Genomic DNA, 21,342 nt, shown 5'->3' on the forward strand with positions numbered 1-21,342 from the left:
TTAACCCTCTGCTAATTATTATTATTTACACCAATTAAAATTAGTTGATGTCATCTGGTATCTGCTATGCGAAGTAGGCCCAGAGGAAGATCCCAGCACACACACATAATAGCAAGTTGATATTCAGGATGTGTTTCACCAGCGGTTTCTCCTCCAGGGAAGCCACGGGAAGCGGCTCAGGTTTAGTCGTCACCGCGTTCTCGGTGTTTTCCTCTTTGCGCTCCATCCCGCAGAGCCACAGAAAGGTGGTCATCAGCTTCGAGTTCCCTTTGGCATGAGTCGTACCTAAAAAGACAGCAAATAGTGAGGTATAAATTTAAGCAACAAAATGCATCCCAGGAAGGTATCAGTGTGGTCCTGTACAAAGGGTTTTGATGCAAAAATGCACCAGTGTTCTTTAAATGAATATACTAGCTATGCTGAGGTGTAGGAAGGCCTTCAATTAGCATCTTTTGGGGGCTGTAATACCAATTTCATTCTTCCCTGGAGCTCTGAGCTCAAGTTCTGCTGTTCCCAACACTCAATTAACAGTAGACCAAACCTAAAATCTCAGCTGTAGCTGCTTGGTGCCCATCAGCTCCCTCTTACAAGTGCATGCTCTACTCCATTTCGGGTTACTCCACGCCACACACGTGTAAATTGAATTCTCCCAGCTCGGGTGTGGGTTGGGGCATACATGACTAAACGCTGGGAAGACAGTGGTCATGCACAACAAATGTGAGATTTCCCAGCAGTTGGGAGCTCTGCACCGTAATTCATTAACTTACTGATCTTTTCAACAGCTTTTTATAGATCAAAGGAATACACAGCAAAAGCTGCAAAGTTATATAAACAGTGTCCCAAGCCTGGCAAAAACAAGTGCTGATAATCATCGCTGGAAAATGCAGAATGAGTTGCTATGCATGTTTGTACCTAATACCGACAAGTACAAGTTTTAAAAAATGTAAATCCTCCTTCACTGATCTGTCAAGAACTCCGCCCAGGGCTCTGGGTTCTCCCTGCTGCTAGAGTCGATCAGAAAACATCACTGAAAAACAGAAATGGAATTTCATGAAAATAATTGTGTTTATCCTCCACCCTCCCCTTTTTCAACCAGTTCTCCTTGCAGCAGGTGCAAGCAGCACCAATCGCTAGTGCAGGATAATGGGCATGGCTTTCTGTATCCCATCCAGCTCCTTCTTGATTTCAAGCATATCTAATGCCATCAAGAGATGGAAAAGAAACTAAACTTCTGCTTAGGTAACACTGTCAGGTAAAAACCTTTTAGCATGCCCTGAAGTTACAGAAATCCGGAGGAAGTAGTTTTAACGTTTCTTGTCTTCAAAGCCTTTACATAATGCCTAGGGTTGTTAAGTGTAGGTATTACTGAATACGATGTCGGAGCACTTACATTTATTATCATTTGAACTATTTTCAGAAGCAATGCTTATATCAATCTGGAGAGCTGGACGCTCAGCTTCACACACTCCTTTTGCAGCATCAGGGGAAGGGCTGACTGCTAGGTCTTTCTTGACTGGTAGATCCCCACGTGTGAACCAGGTAAGCCGACTTATCTGATGGCATGAAGAGTGGTGTTAAAGAAAACTGCTTTCACGGTTGTTTAAAGGACTACCTTACCGGTAGAGCAGCCTGCAGAGAGAATACTTAGAGGGGCTGAAATCTGTTCTCCCACTCTGTTGGAGCAGGTGAACAGCCAAGTGCTCAGCTGGTAACTACAGAAGCGATGGCTACCATCGGCATGTTGGATTTAGGTTTTTCTGGAACACGGCAGCTGTTTGTAGAGCGACACTCTCTGAAGGATGGCATTCTTCACTCTGTTACTGAGGAGGAGACATTTCTGCACAGGACCATCACTGGATGCAGACTGAGAGCAGGTCAGTGAAGGGAGCGAAAGAATGGAAATTGTGGCCAGGGAGGAATGATTCAAAGAACTGGGATTGTTGAGAGAAGAGAAGACAGGGGGGGAGAAATGATAATTTTCTTCAAATATGTCAAAGACTCATTAAAGAGGAGCGTTCTCAATATCAACAACAGGGCAGACAGAGAGGGATGAGCACAACAGGAAGCTGGAAAGATTCAGGCTGGAGATGAGGAAAAGCTGCGGCTGGAAGGGCAGGTGAGCTCTCAGATTGACCACACCTCCCTGGGCACTCTCCCTCTCTGGGGACTTTTAAGAGTAAGTTCACCAGGTCTTTCAGAAATACATCAGGTTAGTCCTGTCTCGAAGCAAGAGGATGCGTTGGCTGTATGATTTCTGAAGGTCCCTTCTGGCCCCTCTTTCTGCTATTAATGTTTCTCTGTAGCCTCGGTATATCTATTGAAAATAGTCAAACTGGCACAAACCTGTTCCAGAGGAAGTGTGCTCTCTGCCCTTGATTTCTCTTTTCTGCGAGTAAAAATGGTTCCTCACTAAATTAGTAAGAGAGTTGATAAAGATGACCCAGAAGCTGGAATTTCTTGGAAAATAGAGGGAAAAAGCTAATTTGTCATGGATTAAATACACGTTTGAAACTTAAGAACAGCTCTTTGTAGCATCTACCTTTGACCAGTTTCCAGGGTGGGAATCTGGATTTATGGGACCAAAATCTTAAATAGCAGCAGGGTAGTGGAGCAGAGGAGTGATTGCTGTTACAGGTTATTGCAAGTGTGGTTGTAAATAAAAAATGAATGAAAACTTCCATTTCTAGATTATATATCCCCATGTTATTCCCATGGATGTAGTGTGGGGCACCCTGGAAAACAATTACAAATAACAAGAGAAATCTGAAGGGGTGACGCACCATTTCTTCCGAGGGGGGTTCTGTGACCATGCTGACCACCAGCACAGTGAGTGTGGAGATCGCGGCCAGGACCATGGAGAAGTAGAGATAGTGCATGTACTTCACCACGCCTGGTCGGAGGTCAGTCTCATCACACTGGGGCTCCGGGTAGATGAAGTCCAGCACCAGCCGAATGACGCCCAGCAGCAGCCCAATCACCAGGCCCCAGAACGCACCCTAGGAAAGGAAGGGGATTCTTTATTGGAGCAAGCAGCTTGCATCCACCCAGGTTCCAGGGCTATACCCGTGTTTGCAGGCTACAAGCTGGCCAGGCTTTCTCCTTACTGGTTTTTTGGTGGGCTTCCCTCTCCTTCCTTTTCTGCTCTTGCTATCTAGGTCTGTAGTGCTGTTTGTTACAGTAGCTTGGTACCTCTCCCCCGTGGGGGCAAGTGGGTCATTAATTTCGGTATGGAGGTATATTATACATAAGCATAACATCTTATACAGAATACTTTGAAGACTGATATTTGTATCCTAATGATTACCTTAATCCTGGGGGGCTGACAACTGTTCTCCACCTAACTGAAGCCCAGTTTGGGAAGACTTTACCCAGCACTAGTCATCATGGCGAAACTGGAGGTTTTGGACCCCTGATGCCATTTGGTTTGTCTCCTTCTCTCCCAGCGCTCGCTGTGCCTTCTGTAGCCCCCCATGATGCACATAATACAGTCCACACTATGAAAAAGCTGATGGCTGATACGCCTCTAACAGGCCTCAGGATTTGTGAAGGACACCCTGCAGCCAAGCAACACAGTCATCTCTCTGCTGCTGAAATGCCAGTGGAGTCTGAAAACCAGCAGGAATTGTTTCCTCCTGGGTGGGTGATGGTTGCTTGGGTTGTGCAGAGGTCTGGGTGCATTTGTTCTCCCTAACACTACAAGAGGTGGCAGAACTGCAACCTCGGGTAGTGGATTGAACTCTAAGACTTTTTTAGCACAACAAGGCCACAGAGGTGACTGTGCTGGGCACGGCAGAGTCCTTACCTTTTCGTTTGCTCTTTTCCAGAAGCAACCCAGTATAAACACCATTGCCACTGGGGGCTGCAGGTAGGAGCTGATGGACTGGATGTAAATAAAGAGCTGCCCTCCCTGGCCAGCCTGTACCAGTGGGATCCACAGGATGGAGACCACAGTGAGCAGCAGCACAAAGACTCTGTGCAAGAAGAGATGCCATTACTGTTAGCTCAGGCCGTTCTTTTCCAATTGCTCAGCTTGCAGGACTCCTACTGAGATGTCTCGTAACCATAAGGCCCCCGCTCTAGTCCTCCAGCAAACCTATGCAATATGAAGATACTACATCTGCACAGGGGCAGCAGGGTGCGAGGCGTGCCAAGATGCATCTCTAATGCCCAGGCTCTGGTGTAATGCACGTGTCCGAGTTCTCCATACCTGCCAACGATCATGAGTTCCCACTCAGAGGAACGAGGACGGAAGTGTTTCCAGAGGTCCATGGTGAAAATGGTGCTGGCACTATTAAAGATGGAAGTCAGGGAGGACATGAGAGCTGCTATCATCACTGACATCATCAGGCCCCTGAGTCCTGGAAACAGAAGAAGAAATACAGCTGCCCTGAGGAATCCCCAGTAACCCCACTGTAGGGTGTCCTCAAATTCTTCTTTGAACTAGAACAGACTTCAAAAATGGTTTTAGCCCTGATTTTAAAATGTCAATGATAAGGAGGTGTTAGCTGTTGATTCTCATTGTTAAACATCTGCGCATTATCTCTTATCCAAAGTTGACTCAATTAGACGTCTGGATACTGGATCATCACCCATCTCTCCTGTGGCGTTCTGTCCCATCTCACCAAGCCCAACATAAGCCCCACTGAAATTAGAGTTGCAGGGTATTTTCCTCTCTGAACTTCTCTCACAGACACTTTTTGGCTGGTGCATACTGTACCCATCAGTGCCAGCACCATTACCAGGCTCCTTACCTACAGGCAGAAGTTCTATGACCAGCTTAGGATAAGCAATATCAGAACACCCAGATGGGTTGCCACAGATTTTTCGGCAAATTTCCGCATCTGCACAAGCCACCAGATCTAAAATAAGCAAGGAGGAGTAAGAGGCAGCATTGTGTAGTCACAATAAACCAACATATCTAAACAAGTTAGTCTACTGAATGTTGTAAACGGCTTTCTAAGTGAAATACTGCATATTGGAAAGCTTGAAAAGCTTCCAGCAAATAACACAGGACTATCCCAACATGGCGAGGTAAGGGCAGCACTGAGCTTCCCTGTTTTCCCTTTTTTTCCTATCGGTATAGGTAGTTGACCTGCCCTGTGTGTCTAATTCTTCTCTAGGAATGTTGCTTACCTGAGGACTACGGCTATCCACCCTCCTCTGGCACAGCTCCTCACGGACAGGCACATCCACCCGTTCCCACCTGGTGAGCAGTTTACGACACTCAAGGTGGTATGTTAGGATTTCTCTGAGTGCCTCAAACTTAAATTTGAGGAGGAGTAACACGTCGGATGCAGGAGGGTCCTAAGTGCATGATCAAAATGCAGAGCAGCTGCAGGTAGCAAGCTCAGAATAGACCAGCACAACTGCTGTGAGAACGGATGACAGCCAACTGCTCTAGCACGCAGAGCAGCGCGTTGTGAAAGTACGCGTCTAGGGTCTGCTGTAGGAGGATACGCATGCTTCCGCTTATAACCAGAAGGAAATTTCTTCATACTTTGGGCATTTGAAGCATTGCAACCTTTTAACTTACTGGGTAAAGGCTGTTGCAGCTCTGTAGAGTAGGCACAACCAGTAGTGACAGAGGGAACAGATCTCTTCTTCAGCACTTACTTACCTGGAAAGAGAATCCGGCTGATCATGCCTGGCATTACCATCATAAAGAGGGGCAAAATTTTCAAGTAGGATGTCATCAAGGAGCCTCCTTTAGCATGAGAGAGGTTTTTAGCAGCAAGAGACCTCTGAACGATGACCTAGAAATGGAGAAATGTGTTTGGTCTGCTGTCAGCAGAGAGGAGCTAGCTGTCGATGATGTGATACCAGTTGCATTAATGTGTATACTTTATCCTCATCTAAACTACTGAAATCTTAGAAGGGTGAACACAGAGCTTGGCTGTAGCTTTATAATTCTTGCTTCACATCCTGAGTACCTTACAGAAACGTAAACCTGAAAGGCATTGCTTGTGTCGTCAAATCTGAGCCTTGCTCCTGCAGTATACCATGCTGCTTAATCTGTTCCTTAACTAATCATACTCAGGCTTAGAATTTTCTTTTCTTCTAAAAAGAAGCCTGGCCAGGTCAGCAGCCCTCTTGTCAAAGTAGGACAGAGTCTGAAACAAGCAAAGTGAGTTAAATAAGGAGTACTACAGGAACATCAGGAGGTTGCTTAGGGATTCAGCCTTGCTGGCTCTGATGTTGTCACTAAGAGGAATGGTAACCAGAGCCCTGGGAAGCTGAAAGAATGAATTCACAGGTGGTTCATAAGAAGTGAAAGGCTTAAGTTAAAAGAAATGAACAAACAAACAAACCAAATCATCTTTATAGACTGGGATTAACTCACACATTCTTACCCCTTTTTATGTTGAAATGGTTCCCAAAATTTAGTTGTGCATATCAAGTTTTGCATCTTTAGGATTGAAACCATCAGATTTTACTAAATTCCCATGAGAAATAGTAAAGCAATCCAGGCTATGTCGCAAACGCAAGGTTTGTAATCAGATTCAAACAACCAATAGCATGTTCTTGAAACCAAACAAAGAAATAAGCAGTAACCCACCTGATCTGTACACCAATACCACAGGGATGGGATGGTCATTCCCACCAAAACTCCCGGCCAGGGAAGGTCAGAGTTAACAGGGTCTCGGAAAATGTGAAAAGCATCTTCTCTTGGCAAGCCACAGCTACTGTTTTCTTTGTGGGTGCTGGGAATGGCATCAAAGTATTTTGTCTGCAAACCTTCAAGACCGCCAACTTCAACAAAGCCTAAAATAGATCATGAGAAGCAGTTATCACATCTTCCCGGGTCAGTACTCTGATTTTCAGTCTCTGTGGTTTGCTATGGGTGATGCTCCGCAAGTATTCTTTAAAATCGGAAGCTATTGACTCTTAACGTTGGGCTGGGGGATAGCATGATGCTAGAACTGCTGGCTGGAGGAGGTGCTTGTTCATCTATTATACTGCTTCAGAACATATTTACAGATTTTTCAGGGAGTACTCATGCATTTTTACCACAGAGAACTACTGTAAGATTATTTGTATGAGCATGTATTCCAACAGGAAAATATATAGAAAGCAGTTCCCAGAATATCAACTGAGTCATCAGTTGTGATGATCCAGCTGGTTTGTAGTACTTGGTAAAGCTTCTATCATAGTTTTAGTAATAAAACCCCAGGGAAACACTCACTGAAGACCATGAGAGTCACAGCCCCGATCAGCATGATGAGAGTTTGCAGAGCGTCTGTGTATATCACAGCTGCCAGGCCACCTACGAGAGCAGAGAAGCAGCAAACTGTGGGAAACTGGGTTGGTTCTGCCGTAGCATCTCACACTTTGCAGAAGTTTTTGACAAGCAGCATAAGCCAAGCCCCGTGCCTGGCAGGCCGGTGTGTTCAGACCGTGTTGGGGGGCAGTCGGGCCAATTCCTGGGCATGACAATTTGGCTGAAATTTCTCATGTTTTGAATCATAATGAGTCACCATTTTGTCACTAAAAAGCCAAAGTCCGGTATAAGTACTTCTACGGGAAATACATGGAAAAGCTCCAAAACAAAACGCAAGCTGAATAAGGAGGAGAAAAAAAAGAGAAGGGGGTGAATTTTATGAGCAACATCACTAGGGGTGAGCACTGGGAAAGGAGCAACCTTTATTTGTTTGGGATTTGCTGCTTGCTTCGTGCATGGCTTTTTTCCATTTGGCCACTCATAAGCCCTGAAAGGGCACCCAAGATTGACAATGCTTTCCGCATTACACGGCTCATTGTTATGTTAATCCCTCATACCTCCAAAAAAGCCCAGAGGAAGAATGTATTGAGCAAATGCCTTGAGCATAGCTTCTCCTTAAAGCAGAACTGACTTGCATCCACATCTGGTATGGCCTTATAAGGGGTATTCAGTTACTCTTAACCTGGTAATTTTTTCCTAACAGGCAAGTTATCAATTTCTTTCTCCCTGCTATTATCCATACTCATGGCAAAACCAGATTGTACGGGAAATGCAGGACTCCGAGCGCAAGGATGCATGGTGCACTGCATGAACACACTGAGGTCACTAAGCAGGATCTGTGGTATGACCTGAAACTCAGCCACGTACCCGCAACAGTGTAAACGGCTGTGATTGCCAGCAAGCCTGCCACAGCGATGTAGAGGTCCCAGTGTAAGGCTTGCTGAATGAAGAGAGCCCCAGCATACATATCGACCTAGAGGAAAAGATAGTTATCACAGTTGCAACGATGGTATTACCGAGCCCCTCAAAGTTAGTAGTGCCAGGAGCGTGAACATTTAGCTGACCAAGCTGTCTCCTTTAGTGGAACCAGTCTGGTTTGTAACTGCCCGTGACTCCCCACAGTATCTTCTCCACGTGGCACGTCCCTCTGCAACCCCAGCTCCTGCCTCCACTTAGAGAGTTTATTACTACTGGTCATGGGGGGGACACAGGGAGGGCGATGATGGAGCTGTCCCGAGAGAGGGGGAGCATGCACAGCACTCTGAAGAAGGCATTTGGGTGGGGTGAGCTCATTTCTTCCCCAGAACACCAGTGAGCTGGGTGGGGGAGCTGTGCTGGCCAGGGAACCAGAGAACTCCACGGGTGCCTCAGCCTGCCACCAGCCCCAGCACCGCTTTGCCATAATGCAAATTCCTCCCTGCTGACGCGGCGACAGCGAGATAATAGTGTCCTTGGGGCTGGCACCCAACCCTGACCAACTAGCTCTGCAGCTACGTGAAAACGCTGCATTTTAGGAGAGCTTTAGGATAGGCAAGCTGCAGACCATAGAATGACAGATATAAAAGCATCTGAACGATCCATTCTCTCCCAGGAATTGTATTATCAGTGATTTGCATCAAATGGTTAGTTTTTTCTAGAGGAGAACCTGAGCCCAGTGCCTCGGTGCCACCTGAGCCCCGCAACTAGCATCTGTTTCAGAGGGGACACGGGCAGACGTGTGTCAGACAGCGCATCCCACTTTGGCCCCATACGTACAAGAAAAACACTGGCAGGGATTTGTCTGACTTCACAGATTCATGCACTGCTGCACGGTTAATAAACAGCTAGTGAGGTGTTGCGCAAGGGTTGATTCAGTTATTTATTCAAGGCACTACACACAGGTGCAATAAATCACTAAACTCTTTTCACCTAAACACATACCAACTCCTACGTTCTTATTCATCCTGCACATAACAGCATTTGGTGTCTGCACGGGCAATAAATATGCAAAGGGAAGAAACTGGGTAAGCTGCCAGACATACAAAACCTAACAACAAATGCATCCACACTCACAACTCAACTTTTCAATGAACTATTGTCCAGGACATGGACACCTAGCTTTCCCTCTTACTGTAGGAAGCCAAAAGAAATTATTCTCTTTGTTTAGGTTCTCAAAACAACTATAGTCTAGCTTCCTCAGGTATTTTGACAATACACCCTTTTCTGATAATACAGGGAAGGGCCAGTAGTTGCATTTCTCAGCCTTGCTGACCAGCATGTGTTTCCAAAGTGAATTTAATTCAGTCTGTTTCCATATTTTTTTCTACTTACTGATATTTTGGTGAAGATATAGATGAACAAGTAGAGAATCGCCAGGAACATTTGAATTCTTTTGCCTCCAAAACGTTTCTGCAAGTACTCAGGCATGGTAGTAACCTATGTGGGAGACATACCGTCAGAGAAGGTGGCATGCAGTCACTCCTGTGAATTGCAGAGGGCTCACCCACAGAGCCAGCGTGGGCGGTTTGCACTGATAGAAGACCAGAACAGCCCTGCCAGTTGCACTGCACTGGTATTTGATTCTCAGCTGCCTACTTAGGCCAGCACAACAGCTCAGCAAGCACTGACTTCACTATAAGGCTCACTATAAACTGTGATATGGGAGCCTCTGTCCATCTCCTCAGGAGATGGAGCAACTCTCCTCCACTGCCAGGGGTGGCGGGGTAGTCTGATCCCCACGTGCTGTTCCCAGGCAGCAGCTCTGCTCCCCTTTAGCCTGGGCTACCGGAGCAGCTGGGTGCACCGTGGCTCACACCTTGCCTTCCAGAAGAAGCAGAGGTCCAGCAGGAGATGGTTAAGCCCATGAGCCAAACAGGTGGTTTAAATACCAGCAAATCATTGATGGACACTACTTACTCCTGCTGCTATGTAAATTGGAAGGAACAGCCAGGCCAGCACCAAAACACAAAACATCCCCTGCAAAGCAAATGGAAAGGAAGGTCAGAGGCTGGTCAAGGCTGCAATCAGGTGGATCTATGGGGACACAGGGACTGGGTTGTCCCTCAAACCCCCAGCAGCTGGAGGTGACTTCTAGCTCATACAGTAGGAGTCTGAGCCTTTGGAGCTGCCAGACCTATACCCTTGTGTGGCGACCCGTTGGTGTTGGAGTTGCCCTGTCCAGCATGGAGATGGCTACAGAACCGCCGTGCCACACTCACGTTCCACTCGTAGGCTGTTGCAGCAATTCCCGAGGCAGCTCCCGATCCAGCCAAGCCGATGAAGTGGCCACTTCCAACGTTGCTGGCAAACAGGGATGCGCCCACCTGGAGAAAGACAGGAAATTGGATCTGTCCCTGGCACAAGGCGTTGTTCTCAGTCTGGTGATGGACAAAGGTGTAAACAGGGTAACTCCATGCTCTAGTGCACACACACCCCCCAGTAGATTCCCACCATGGAGGTTACACAGTGATGTTGTTCCCTCACTCATGACTATGGGGGACATGAAATCCTTGTCACCCTCTGCCGCCTTCTTCTTTTGCCTACGTGTTCAGTGGCTTTGGCAACTCTCTGCAGCTTCTTTCATCATTCACTGCCTATCGCTCATTTGTGGGCATGTTTAGGACCATCCTGCTTCCAAAACAGCATCTAGTCTGTTGCAGGAGAGCTGGGCAGAAGGTGGAGGTAGCAAGTAGAAATGTCAGGTCGTCATGTTATTGTACATACTGACTCACCAGATCAGCCCAAATGAAATACGCAACTTAGCAGACCGGCTCAACATAAAGCTGCGTCTGCAATGGGGACCACCCAGTTAATTCTGGAAATCTCCAGATCGAAGCATGCAGAACCAGGCAGGCTTTGCAAGCCGGTGGGCTGGGTCTCGCAGGGACGCAGGGCTGTGGCAGGTGTCCTGCAGCAACTCTGCTTCCCCAGACTCAAATATGGAAGAAAAAAGCCAGTATTGTAACTAGGTCTTTGTAAAACACGGAAGTAATTTTTTGGTTTTGGTTTTGTTTAGAGAAGTAAGATCTGCGTGGACAAAAGTGCTCTTCAGTCTTGCTGTAGCCTAGGGGCACAAGCAGTGTAACGATAAAGATACTTACAGGCCACCAAACCATCTGTCCTCCAGCTAGAAAGTAGCCTTTTACAGTGCTGCGCTGCGTCTTCCACATGGACTGGGAAAGCAGAAAAGCAGAATAAAGGTTTCAGAAATCATTTCAGTTGCTGCTCAGAGCATCATCAAGCGATTTTCCCAGCGGGAGACTCTGGACTGTCAGCAGATGAAAGTGAAGGGTTTCTTGAAGGACCTCCAGTTGCTGCTGGGAAATCCTGGGGGATGAGAGAGCAGCAGACGAGGGAGGGGACTGGCCAATGCAGTAAGCCATGCACAAAGTTTTCTATCATCTCAGCATCATGATTAAATGTTTTCTGTGATAAGCAAACTAAATGACACCAGATCCGCAAGGAAGACAAGCAATTTTGGACAAGAACTGCAGACATCCCTAGTTATTAGGTGCAGCCAGAAGAAATACTCAGCGTTGCATGTATTACTGACTCATCTTCTTCAGAGATTTCAGATAGTTTCATGCAATACCTTGTGAATTATGCACCACATCTGAAGGGAGCAACTATTAATCTCTGCCTTATGACAACCAGATTGTGCTTTTGCTATTACAAAAGCCATGCCAAAAGGATGTCCTTCTGCCTTCATTGTATATGAACAGTATTTTTAATTTACGGAATCTGCTGTCGAGACCACTGCGGACAAGCACAGGTGATTTATAGGACAGCAATTCCTTCCTGGATGAACAAAGCATTATTATTAGCAATACTTTGTACTTAGACAACCTCTTCCTTACAAGGGTTCTCAAAACCTTGGCAAACACTAAACCTGAACAGCTCTTCTCTGGAGCAGTGAGGACACTTCCTCAGGCTGATGTGAGGAAAAGGACCTGTAAATTTATTTTCAGTTGAATTCAGTAAAGTGCTACCTGATTCAAGCCAAAGTAAAATAATTTGAGGCCAAAACAGCCATATTTTCCAGTATAACAGGGCGCATATGAAAGCTTTTAATGGTATCTGCTTACCCACAGCCCAACTGCCAGGACAAATATGAAGTACAGCACAAGAACAGCAATGTCTATGGAGTCCAGTGTCTTCTGGGGAAACACATCCCACGAGGGGCTCACAGAGGATGGAGTGCTGCTGGTGGTCTCCATGGTTTCTTATGCAGGCTGAGTGCTTTTTTGTCTTGATGCATATATCTGTTAAAAAATGGGTGACATGGTTAGGAGAGGATGTGGGAGCACCATGAAGGTGTTGACTGTTTCTTGAATAATTCAGGGGTTATCGGCTCTGTGGCTGTGGCTGCAGTGCTGCTCATGCTGGAGCTGTGGAGAAGGCTCTCATCTCTGGCGTTTGCCTTCATTTATGACTCCCTTTCCGTGGTGTGAAGATGCTGCCAGCAAGCAGGCCAGCCGTGGGTTGGTTGGGTTTCTTATGCGGTGGATGATTTTCTATTATTGCGGAGAAATGGGTGCACTAGAGAGAAGGTGTGAATAGCTGAAATAATAGCCAGAGAAAAGGACCAGGACATATGATGACAGCCTGCGGGTCCCAATGCGGCAGCACTGTGGGACTGGCCTTGATGAGAAGCTGCTGCCAGAAATGTGCCCATGACAAACCGCTGGGATGTGAAGACACGTGAACTGCTCCAGCGGCAGTGGGATTTTCCTCCTTTGCCACAGCGAGAGCTTGAGCCTGGGTGCAGAGAGTGCTTGGGTCTCCTCCTGGGTACGGCTGACCTCCTGGCGAGCAGGCACTGCCCTCTCCACTCCCTTATCGGGAACAGAGGCTGGCAGCGTGTTGCCGAGCACAGGGATGGATGTACCCTCTGCCTCACATGAGCAGCAAGTACCCCTGGTAGACGGTGCAGCGGTGTGGGACCAGCACCAAGTGGTGGAAGAGCCGGTGCCAGAGCTGGGGATCCATCCTGCACACCAGCCTGCAGTGGCATTTCCTGCGGGTGAGATACTCATGTGCTTCCCACAGGAATAAACACTCATTTTCTTGTCCAGAAATGCCCGATGAGGAGAACATAGCACCACTGAGGGACCCCTGCAAGGGCTCTCTCAACCCCTCCGAAGCACCCCGTGGTGCCAGGCTGCTGCCGTTTGGCAGAAGGGACAGGATAAAGTCCACGCAAGGAGGTTGGTCGGGTAATTGAATTAATGCAGTTCCTCCTCGTTTCCTCCTCCTCCCCTCACCCAGGCTTGGCCCCACTTTGAGAGCAGGACAGGAGTCGTGTGGCAGCCCTGGTGCAGCCAAGGTGGGGCAAGACTTCGGAGAGCCCCTGGCTCGGCAGTGGCCATTGTCGGTCACCAGGGATCCCGGGCCCAGCACCTCACTGCCACGCTCCAGCCACGGAGCAGGTTCGGGATTATTTCTCTCACCCTGCTGAGCCGAGGAGACGGTTCCTCTGAAGAGGGGCAGAGTCGGCACTCCCCAGCCTTGGCGTGGCCTTGCAGCCAGCTCAGCTCCGGGTCCAGCCCCGGTGCCGCCGGTGTGGCTGGGCTGGGTGTCTGCTGGTCCTCGTCCTCCTGCCTATGCGGCTGGCCAGGTCCTTTGGCCTCTCTTGCGCTTGTAAGGCGACACTTATAAGGTCCCCCCTGCCAAAAAGCTGAAGAAGGTGGGGCGAAGGGTGGCCTGCACCAGCCCGGGGCTCCCGGCATGGAAGGTTGGACAACAAGCGGTCAAACAAGTTCTTCCTCTGAACACCGGTCGAGCAGCAAAGCACAGACCAAAACAGCTGCCCTGTCCCTCAGTCGTGTGTTTCACAACCTTCACTCGCTTCACCCCTTTGTCAGTGTGTTGACAGCACCTGGAACCTGCCCTTAGCTCCCCTGTGGCCTGAAGTGCAACTGGCTGTTCTTGTGCACCGGTGGCACCGCCGGGCACCTACTGCCAGGTGTGCGAGGGAAGCAGAGCGGGCAGGGAGCCACACGTGCCGTGGTGATGGAGATGCAGCGATATCTTCTGCTGGGCAGTGCTCAGGAGGACAAGCCCTGCCCTGTGTCCCTGCTGCACCCAGTCCTGCACCTCTGCCTGGGGCAGCGCTGCTGGGCTCCTGCATTTACCAAAAGCTTGGGCGATAAATAAGCAGTTTCCTGGTGGCAGATACAGTCCCAGAGCTGGCAGGTTGTATCCTGAGACATCAGCAGCCTCCTGCACAAGAGGTACAGAGTCACGTTCTGGTTGAGTGGCAGTGGTGGCAGCACTGGGCTGGGACCGGGGACTTGCAGCTTCTTGGCAGAGCTTTTTCTGTGCTTTATAAAGCTCCTGAATCCCACTGAATTGCTTAGGAGCTTCTGCCTTGCAAGGATGCAGGACACTGACAATCAGAAGATCAGTGCTATCTTACCTCTTTAAGAGGCAATGTATCTTGGCTGTTGCCGAGGTTTTACTGGCATGCTTAACCTCTAGTTAGGAAAAGAAAAATGGGGTTTGGTATGCCAGTCTTGGGAAGTTGCTAACCCCGCTCTAACACCTCCTGCTTTCTCTTTGGCAGCTCTGATATTGCTGTTTGTTTTCGTCCCGAGACACTTTCCATCTCAGGGCCTGCAGGCAGGAGGTCGGCACCGGCAGTACATATGCTATATGATGCATACGCTCAGTCGTCTCACGCGGGATTCAGCCACACGTGCAGGAGAGCATTCTGTCTTTCCCTCCAAAATGTGTGCAGATCTGGGGCAGAGCTCTGCAGGCATTTGTCGTGCCCGTCAGTAAAGACAGAAAACATGGGATATTTCCAGGGGAAATTCCTGGAGCTGAATACAGGTGCCTGGTTAAAGCTCCTCTTGCAGCTCCCAGAGCCGGCGGTGAGGCTGGGCATTAGGAAAGATGGAGCAGACTCAGTTGCTCTGATTTCAGATCCTAACTCCACCACAGCCCAGTGGAAATTTTGCCCATTTTGTGAATTCAGCTCACAGCCCGGTCTCCCTCGGTTCCTGGCACAGGCGGCAGCGCTTTCCTCGCCAGAGATTGTGAGGAAGAAACATCCGTGGCATTGAAATGAAGGCGCTGAAGCCAGCCTTTTATCAATGGTCCCAGGAGGGACACAGCCCACGTGGGTCTCGAGTAACCCGTCAGGACTGTATCGCTCTAAATGCCTCCTCAAGGGGATTTTTTAAAGCATTCCCAGGTCCATCCACCTCCTAACGACACCACCGCTCACCGGGGCTGAAACGCAGCCCAGCAGCAGCCCCGAACCCACACATCAACCGGAGCTCCCCGACTCGAGGTAGAAGCCGAAAGGGAACTTACTGTGCTCAGCTGGGTCTCATTCTGTTCCCTGCGCCGGGCACCACCAAGCCTCTGCCAACTGACAGGCAGCTTAAATATTGCCAGAGAATCGGGATTTGCCAGCGGAGCTGTTAACGGTGTCACAAGGAATGAGAAGGAATATTTATAGTCAAAGTTAAACTAATTGCCCGAAGTTACTCTTTTGGTCTCCTGTGGCTCTGGTGAGAAGTGTATTATTTTCACTATCAGGGCTCATGGGTCAAACTCCACAGAGCGCCATTCTCTTAAGCAATCTGCGCAGCTAGAGAAAGGACAAGTAACAATAAAAAAAATCCATGCCGATGTCCTCTCAAGCTGACAGCTCGCGACACAGGGGGGAGCTGACAGCTAGTCCTGTCTCTAAGTTTATGCCTCAGCCTTACAAAGAGCAGAATCCATCCAAGGGCTGGGGCTCATTACTCATTTCTGAGTCTGTAGGTTTATCCTCAAATCGGGTCTGCTTCTGAGACCAGGCTGGAGGTTTTGGCTTCAGCATCATCTGTCTGAAAAATCTGATAAACACTGACAGCCAAATAACACGCAGAGAATGGTGCTGAAGAGGGACCTTCCATCACAGCGAGAGACTGTGGCTGGAGGCAGCTCATACATCTCTGAAATCGGGGTGCACAAAGCCCCAGGGCAGCACTACCGAGAAGCCCCGTGTGCAGATCAAGCACGGGCACTGTCCTTACACAAGCCTAATTCGTATCCCCATAGTGGAGTTAAATTTTACTGTACGGGATCCCCTAAGGAGCACGTTTTACTGGCGAGTCCTCAGCTCTTCTGCGACGCCTGGGTGAAAGTCTCGGCCAAAGCAGGGCAGCCCCCAGGGACCGCCGGTCCCACATCGCTGGCCAGTTGTGAGCAGCATCTCTGAGCGCAGGTGCTGCTTTTGTCTTTCTCCCTCACCGGTCATTTAATGTTGCAACTAACTGCACTGCTTTTACCAAAGGTTTTATGGAACTTACCCCTTCTCTGACAATCTCAGCTGCTAGAATCAGAAATTCAGCTCTCACCTTCACTTTTGAATTTTCTAGATTGACAATGGAGACAAGTTAAACATGTTAAATATAAAAAGGCACCCCAGAGTTTAAGAAACGGGAAAGCAAAGTAGGAAAAACCTTTGAATCTTGCGATTGGAGGTGCTTTAATTTGGTCTGCTAGAATTTGGAAAACCCAGATTTTCCTAAATTGTGTTAAAATAATGCAGCTCCTCAATGGCTTCAAATTCAGCATCCATGTGCCTTGTGCTAGCTCCCAGTCTGTGTCAGTTTTTCCTGACTTCCAGCCCTTCCAGTCTGAAGCTGAGACCTCTGTTTGTCTCTTTGGCATCTTTCATGGCACCTAGATAATAATTGCAGGTCATCGCCCTTCAAATCCTTATCAAGATACTTAAAGGGAGGATTCGTACATGGTTCCACTTTGGCTTGGAGATGCCAGCCTGGTACTATTTTATCCCAGACAGTCCACCAACTAGCACTGCGATCATGTCTTCACCATGACTTTACTAAAACTGTCCATTTTCTCTTTGAGGTCTTTTTTTCCCCATTTTTTGCAGAAAAGAGTGAAAATCCTTAAATAATCCAAAATTTGAAAGGTAACCTGGGATTTTCAGGGTCACTGTTTCCCTGTCTCTGTCAGAGGATGGAAGTGGCACCCCGTGGAGCAGAAGCCATGCCACAGCTGCGTTCACCGCACTGACCCCGGGCTGCTGCCTGAGTTATTGTTTCCTTTCCAAGGACAGGCTTTCCTGTGAAGACGATCCCATGATCAAGGCTGACGCAGGCATTCTGTTACGGCTGGGCTGTACAAGGCTAAAAGGAGAGCACCCAGCCAGCACACAGATTCTGGGGAAAAATAACCTAATGTTTGCAGTTATCAATAAACAGCAAAACAAGTGTGTGCGGTGAATGATGCCGACTGTTGTATGTACCAAAGGAGGCTCCGAGACAAGAATTCTGTTTATGGGCTGCAGCCCAGGATGTGCTGGACCATGCGGTGGGAGGTTTGACAGCCACACTGGGCAGCTTGAAATCCCTGGGGCTGCAGAAGGGCCAGGCTGGATCGGCCAGGAGGGCTAAAGAAACATCAGGAAGGGTTCGAGCACTTTAAATGTGTGTGCCCAGCAAGGGACTTCTACCCATAACATTTTTTTAACTCTGTTCAGAGCTGTTTTACAGTTGCCAGTGCCGTGGCCTCCAGGGAGTACCCAGGGATTGAGCAGGCTGCTGTAAACAAGCTAAACTACAACCAGGAAATCTGATACGAAACCAGTCCCTATCTATCTGCTGTTAGTGTAAAGGGAGATAAATTGCTCCGGAGACATAAACTCAACCTCAGCCAAGAATTCCTTTTCAGAGGGAAACAATTCACTGGCTCATACGCTCACTAAAGGTTTTCTTCTGAAGGCTGCAGAAAAAATCCATACTATTTTAAGAATTTGCTGCTCATGTTCATCACACTGGCATGAATGCTGGTGCAAAAGCAGCCCAAATTGTTCAGTTATTTTCCCCATAGCAGCCCAAATCCAGCAAGGTCAGATCCTGCATCTCTCTCCTGTAGGTGCAATGGGCCGATATTAAGAAGTGCAGTCACAGAAATGCCAGATGCAGAATTCCTCACACCTTCTCCTGCAGCTATTGTTCAGAGCAATTTTTGACAGAACACAGAGGTACACGCAGTCAGGAGGCAGAAGGCAGTAGCTTTATTTCAGGAATAGCACATAGGCATTGGGTAGAGACTGAATTGTGAATATACATAGTCTCGTTATCAAATAATATGACCATATGTCAGAAGTTCTGGTTCTTTGAAAATATTCACATAAAAATACCAAAGGGATTGGAGGTCTAACTATTTTGGAAAGTTGCAACATGTAGCAAAATCTATGTACAGCATTTTCACATTTGTAATGACAGTTTCAAAAGAATCTCCAGTGGTTTAAATATGGAATATGATTTAGAAAATAAAAATAATCAACTGAATGCAGTGTGCAACATCTAAAACAGAAAGAGGAGCTGAGTGAGCATTGCCCTGTCACTGCTGCTGGGGCAGGGGAGAGGCAGAGACAGACAGGGCTGGACTGCTGGGAACACAACACTAGAAACTACCTGGCACTTAAAGCTGTATAAACTGAGAACACTTGTGAAAATATACTTCACTTTCTACAGCAGGATTTAAAAAAATACTGAAAACTGAAGATTTGATGGTCATAAGGTCTCCCATAAATAATGCACCTGTTGGTGATTCTGTGCTTGAGCAGAGGCTGTAGGAAGAGCTCTTGCTCTGGCAATAGATGGGAGGAAGGTTACCTATGCTACGGCTTGCTGGAGCGCTTCCACGGGACTGGGGTTTGGGGGGGGTGTTGGATTTGGAAGGCAATGGATGCATTTTGCACAGAGTAATGCCTAACAATATTAACGCACTGTAGGTTTGCTGCCGTAAAGCTCTCGGGGCACCGTGTTGCCCAGAGGCGCATGCACTGACCATGGGATGCTGCTAGCCCTTTCGTCCCAGGGGACATCTCAGAGGGAATTAAGTCAGCTAAATAACAATCAGATGTTGTTGAAGGGTGGACGTGCATGCTTCTAGAGTTCCCTGGGTATATTCAGCGTGAATGACTGGTCATACAGTAAAGGGACTCTCAGGACTCCAGCCCTTGGGAGTGAATAAAGGAGGGCAGGGGATGTCTTTCTCGCTGGTCTCTGCCGTGCGTCAGAGGTGGTACTTGGGGCTGCAGAGGACTCCCACTCATTTTTTGGCTACCAGGGGTTCTATATTTTCCAAGGAGGCACCAAAATGCTAAAGGATTTATGTCTTCTGGCAAGTTCAGATAAGCCTAGTGCTGATGATAAACTCTTGGGAAGATTTCAAGACCTGTCAGTTGCTGCCACACCTTTAAACAAAGCTGACGGCTGGGAAGGACTCTGGGCTTTCCTTACTCTCCAGCGCAGCTGGGTAGGACTAGACTGGATCCATATTTGGGACCACACGGATGTGCCAGAAGGGTTCTGCAAGGTCGTATTGCTTTCCATTGCCACTGGCAGTCAATGATGGGGGATTAAAGCCTCCGCACCACCTCTGGTGATCTCCATTCTGCTGTTACAGTCTGTTCAGGTGGAGCTCCAGCCCCGCGGTGCACTGCCCAAGGGCAGGAGGGCTTGGAGAGGGATTGGAGAGGAACTCAGCAGCATTGCTTCTCAGGGTCCCAGGGGAGCAGGTGCTGGTGCCATCCCCCTTCCTCGTCCTCTCACGCTCCCTTCCCCACCTAACCTGCTCTGGCTTCCCAGGGAGTCTGTGGCTGGGCTTTAACCCCGGCCCTGAGGCTGGCGGGGACAAGCGGTGCCTGCCTGGGCAAAGCTGTATCCGGTGAGAGCAGACTCCCTGCACAGCCATGCTCGGGCACTGGCTGTGGGGACGTGGGGAAGGTCTCCAGCAACTGCTGGCACCAGTTATATGAGTTCTGAAAACACGAGGAGTGGGGTTTTACCCAGATGTGTCTGAAATCCTTGACTCAGTAATACACTGGAAATGGAAGATGCTAAGAAAGCTGTTGTCAAGACCAGCATGGTGTTTACCTTCATGTCCTTGTGCCTCACCCTCACATCCATCACTGTCCGCTATGGTGCCTTCTCAGTGTCGAAACTGCCCTGACCCCTTGGTCTGTGGTTCTGCTCGGTGGTAGCAGGTGACAGCAGCGTATTTACAACCAAACTCAACAGGAGCAAATTGCACTTTGTTGGCAATAAATTGTTGCACCTTGCATTGCTGCAGGCCCGTCACCAGGCAAGGGGGGAGGTCATCCTGGGGCTGCGCTGGCTCTCGCCGACCTGCACATCGCTGAGTGCCCGCTGCAGGGAGAGAGCAAAGAGCAGGAGCTGAGTATCAGGCAAGGGCAGCTGGTGTGGACAGGGAGATGTTTCAGTGGTACTGGCCACTACAGACTTAATTCTCTGCCAGCTTCCCACTGGACAAGCCCTGCCAGTCCTTGTGTTTGCTTTGTGGTGCTCCAACCTGGCCTTTGTTACCAAAGAGTGTCAGGCCATGACAACATCTGCTTTACTCTCCCTGTCAGGCCATGAAAACATCTGCTTTACCATGGGACTGGTGCTTGGACCATCAACCCTCGCCTCAGCCCCCTGCACCAGCCAGCCAACTTGTACATTAGAATAATTGCACTTTACACTCAGGTACACGTGCTCACAAAAAGCTCCTCTCATTCCCACAGCTCACATTTAAGTAAAATGCTTCACTGACATCAAACAGGAAACCTCTTGCTGGCTGGCTTTGAAAAGTGCAACTCACCTCAAACTTGCTCATGAATTCTGCAAAAATGCCAAAGAAAGCTTCAGAAGTTGTCATTTTTGAGTCTTCCCCAAAGAAGGACAACACCTTGCTGAATTCTTCCATGGCCTTGTGCTGCAGGTCATCCAGGGATCGCATGGCAGGCTGGGCACTCTCCAGGAAGGACTGAGAGAAATGGCTTAAGGGAAAACAGCCGCACTGCTGGTCTGCTACAGCTCAGAATCACTTCTGCATTATCAAATGGCTGGGTTTCATCTCAGGTCTCAGAAGGGACCTGCTGCAAATGCAGGCTGCGGTCACCTGCAAAGGGAGCCAGCTGGCACGCTCATCTGTCCCTAACAGCACTTCTCTGGAAGGAAAAATGCCTCGGAAAGCTTTCTGGCCCTGTGGCACTGGGTTTCTGCCACGCAGAGGCATGTGAACTGGTGGTCATCACAAAAGCTGTTTCCCACGGTGGCTAAGAGGGAGTGTGGGGGGCGGAGATTTCCACCACGCTCTCACCAAGT

The 21,342-nt window shown here is 48.5% G+C and overlaps 2 protein-coding genes across 5 annotated transcripts in view; both read right to left on the minus strand.

Annotated features, from left to right (window-relative positions):
* On the minus strand, positions 1 to 15,629 carry SLC5A11 (solute carrier family 5 member 11). Of its 4 annotated transcripts, XR_012837871.1 has the most exons (18): positions 15,518 to 15,571; positions 13,648 to 13,874; positions 12,283 to 12,459; positions 11,299 to 11,370; positions 10,417 to 10,521; positions 10,115 to 10,174; positions 9,530 to 9,634; positions 8,087 to 8,192; positions 7,184 to 7,264; positions 6,557 to 6,762; positions 5,618 to 5,753; positions 4,752 to 4,859; positions 4,208 to 4,358; positions 3,803 to 3,971; positions 2,781 to 2,996; positions 1,391 to 1,553; positions 913 to 1,027; positions 167 to 285 (listed from the first exon to the last, which is right to left on the minus strand). XR_012837871.1 is itself a non-coding variant. In XM_075767647.1 (17 exons), exons 3-17 carry the CDS (start codon positions 12,412 to 12,414, stop codon positions 65 to 67), a joined length of 2,031 nt encoding a protein of 676 aa, XP_075623762.1. In that variant the 5' UTR covers positions 12,415 to 12,459; positions 13,648 to 13,874; positions 15,518 to 15,571; the 3' UTR covers positions 1 to 64. The 4 variants fall into 4 exon arrangements, 3 of the variants coding, with proteins under 3 accessions (XP_075623762.1, XP_010305885.2, XP_075623763.1); XM_075767647.1 differs by lacking the exon at positions 913 to 1,027 and having other exon boundaries at positions 1 to 285; XM_010307583.2 differs by lacking the exons at positions 913 to 1,027; positions 13,648 to 13,874 and having other exon boundaries at positions 1 to 285; positions 15,518 to 15,629.
* Positions 15,630 to 18,331: 2,702 nt separating this feature from the next.
* The window catches only part of GRID2IP (Grid2 interacting protein), a 41,731-nt gene continuing 38,720 nt past the window's right edge, over positions 18,332 to 21,342 (minus strand). The window contains exons 21-22 of the mRNA XM_075767649.1: positions 20,837 to 21,001; positions 18,332 to 20,382 (exon numbers count right to left, since the gene is read on the minus strand). Coding sequence (XP_075623764.1) covers positions 20,311 to 20,382; positions 20,837 to 21,001 — 237 coding nt within the window. The 3' untranslated portion in view covers positions 18,332 to 20,310. The remainder of the gene's footprint in view (positions 20,383 to 20,836; positions 21,002 to 21,342) is intronic.

Source organism: Balearica regulorum, chromosome 15 (assembly GCF_011004875.1).
Source record: "Balearica regulorum gibbericeps isolate bBalReg1 chromosome 15, bBalReg1.pri, whole genome shotgun sequence".
Lineage (NCBI taxonomy): Eukaryota > Metazoa > Chordata > Aves > Gruiformes > Gruidae > Balearica > Balearica regulorum.

Coding starts and splice junctions, on each gene's coding strand:
- SLC5A11 (XM_010307583.2), bottom strand. CDS start 12,414: ATGGAGACCACCAGCAGCACTCCATCCTCTGTGAGCCCCTCGTGGGAT. Junction 4,860..5,617: donor CAGCCGGATTCTCTTTCCAG/GTAAGTAAGTGC, acceptor TGCTTATTTTAG/ATCTGGTGGCTTGTGCAGAT. Junction 2,997..3,802: donor GGAAAAGAGCAAACGAAAAG/GTAAGGACTCTG, acceptor TTCCTTTCCTAG/GGTGCGTTCTGGGGCCTGGT.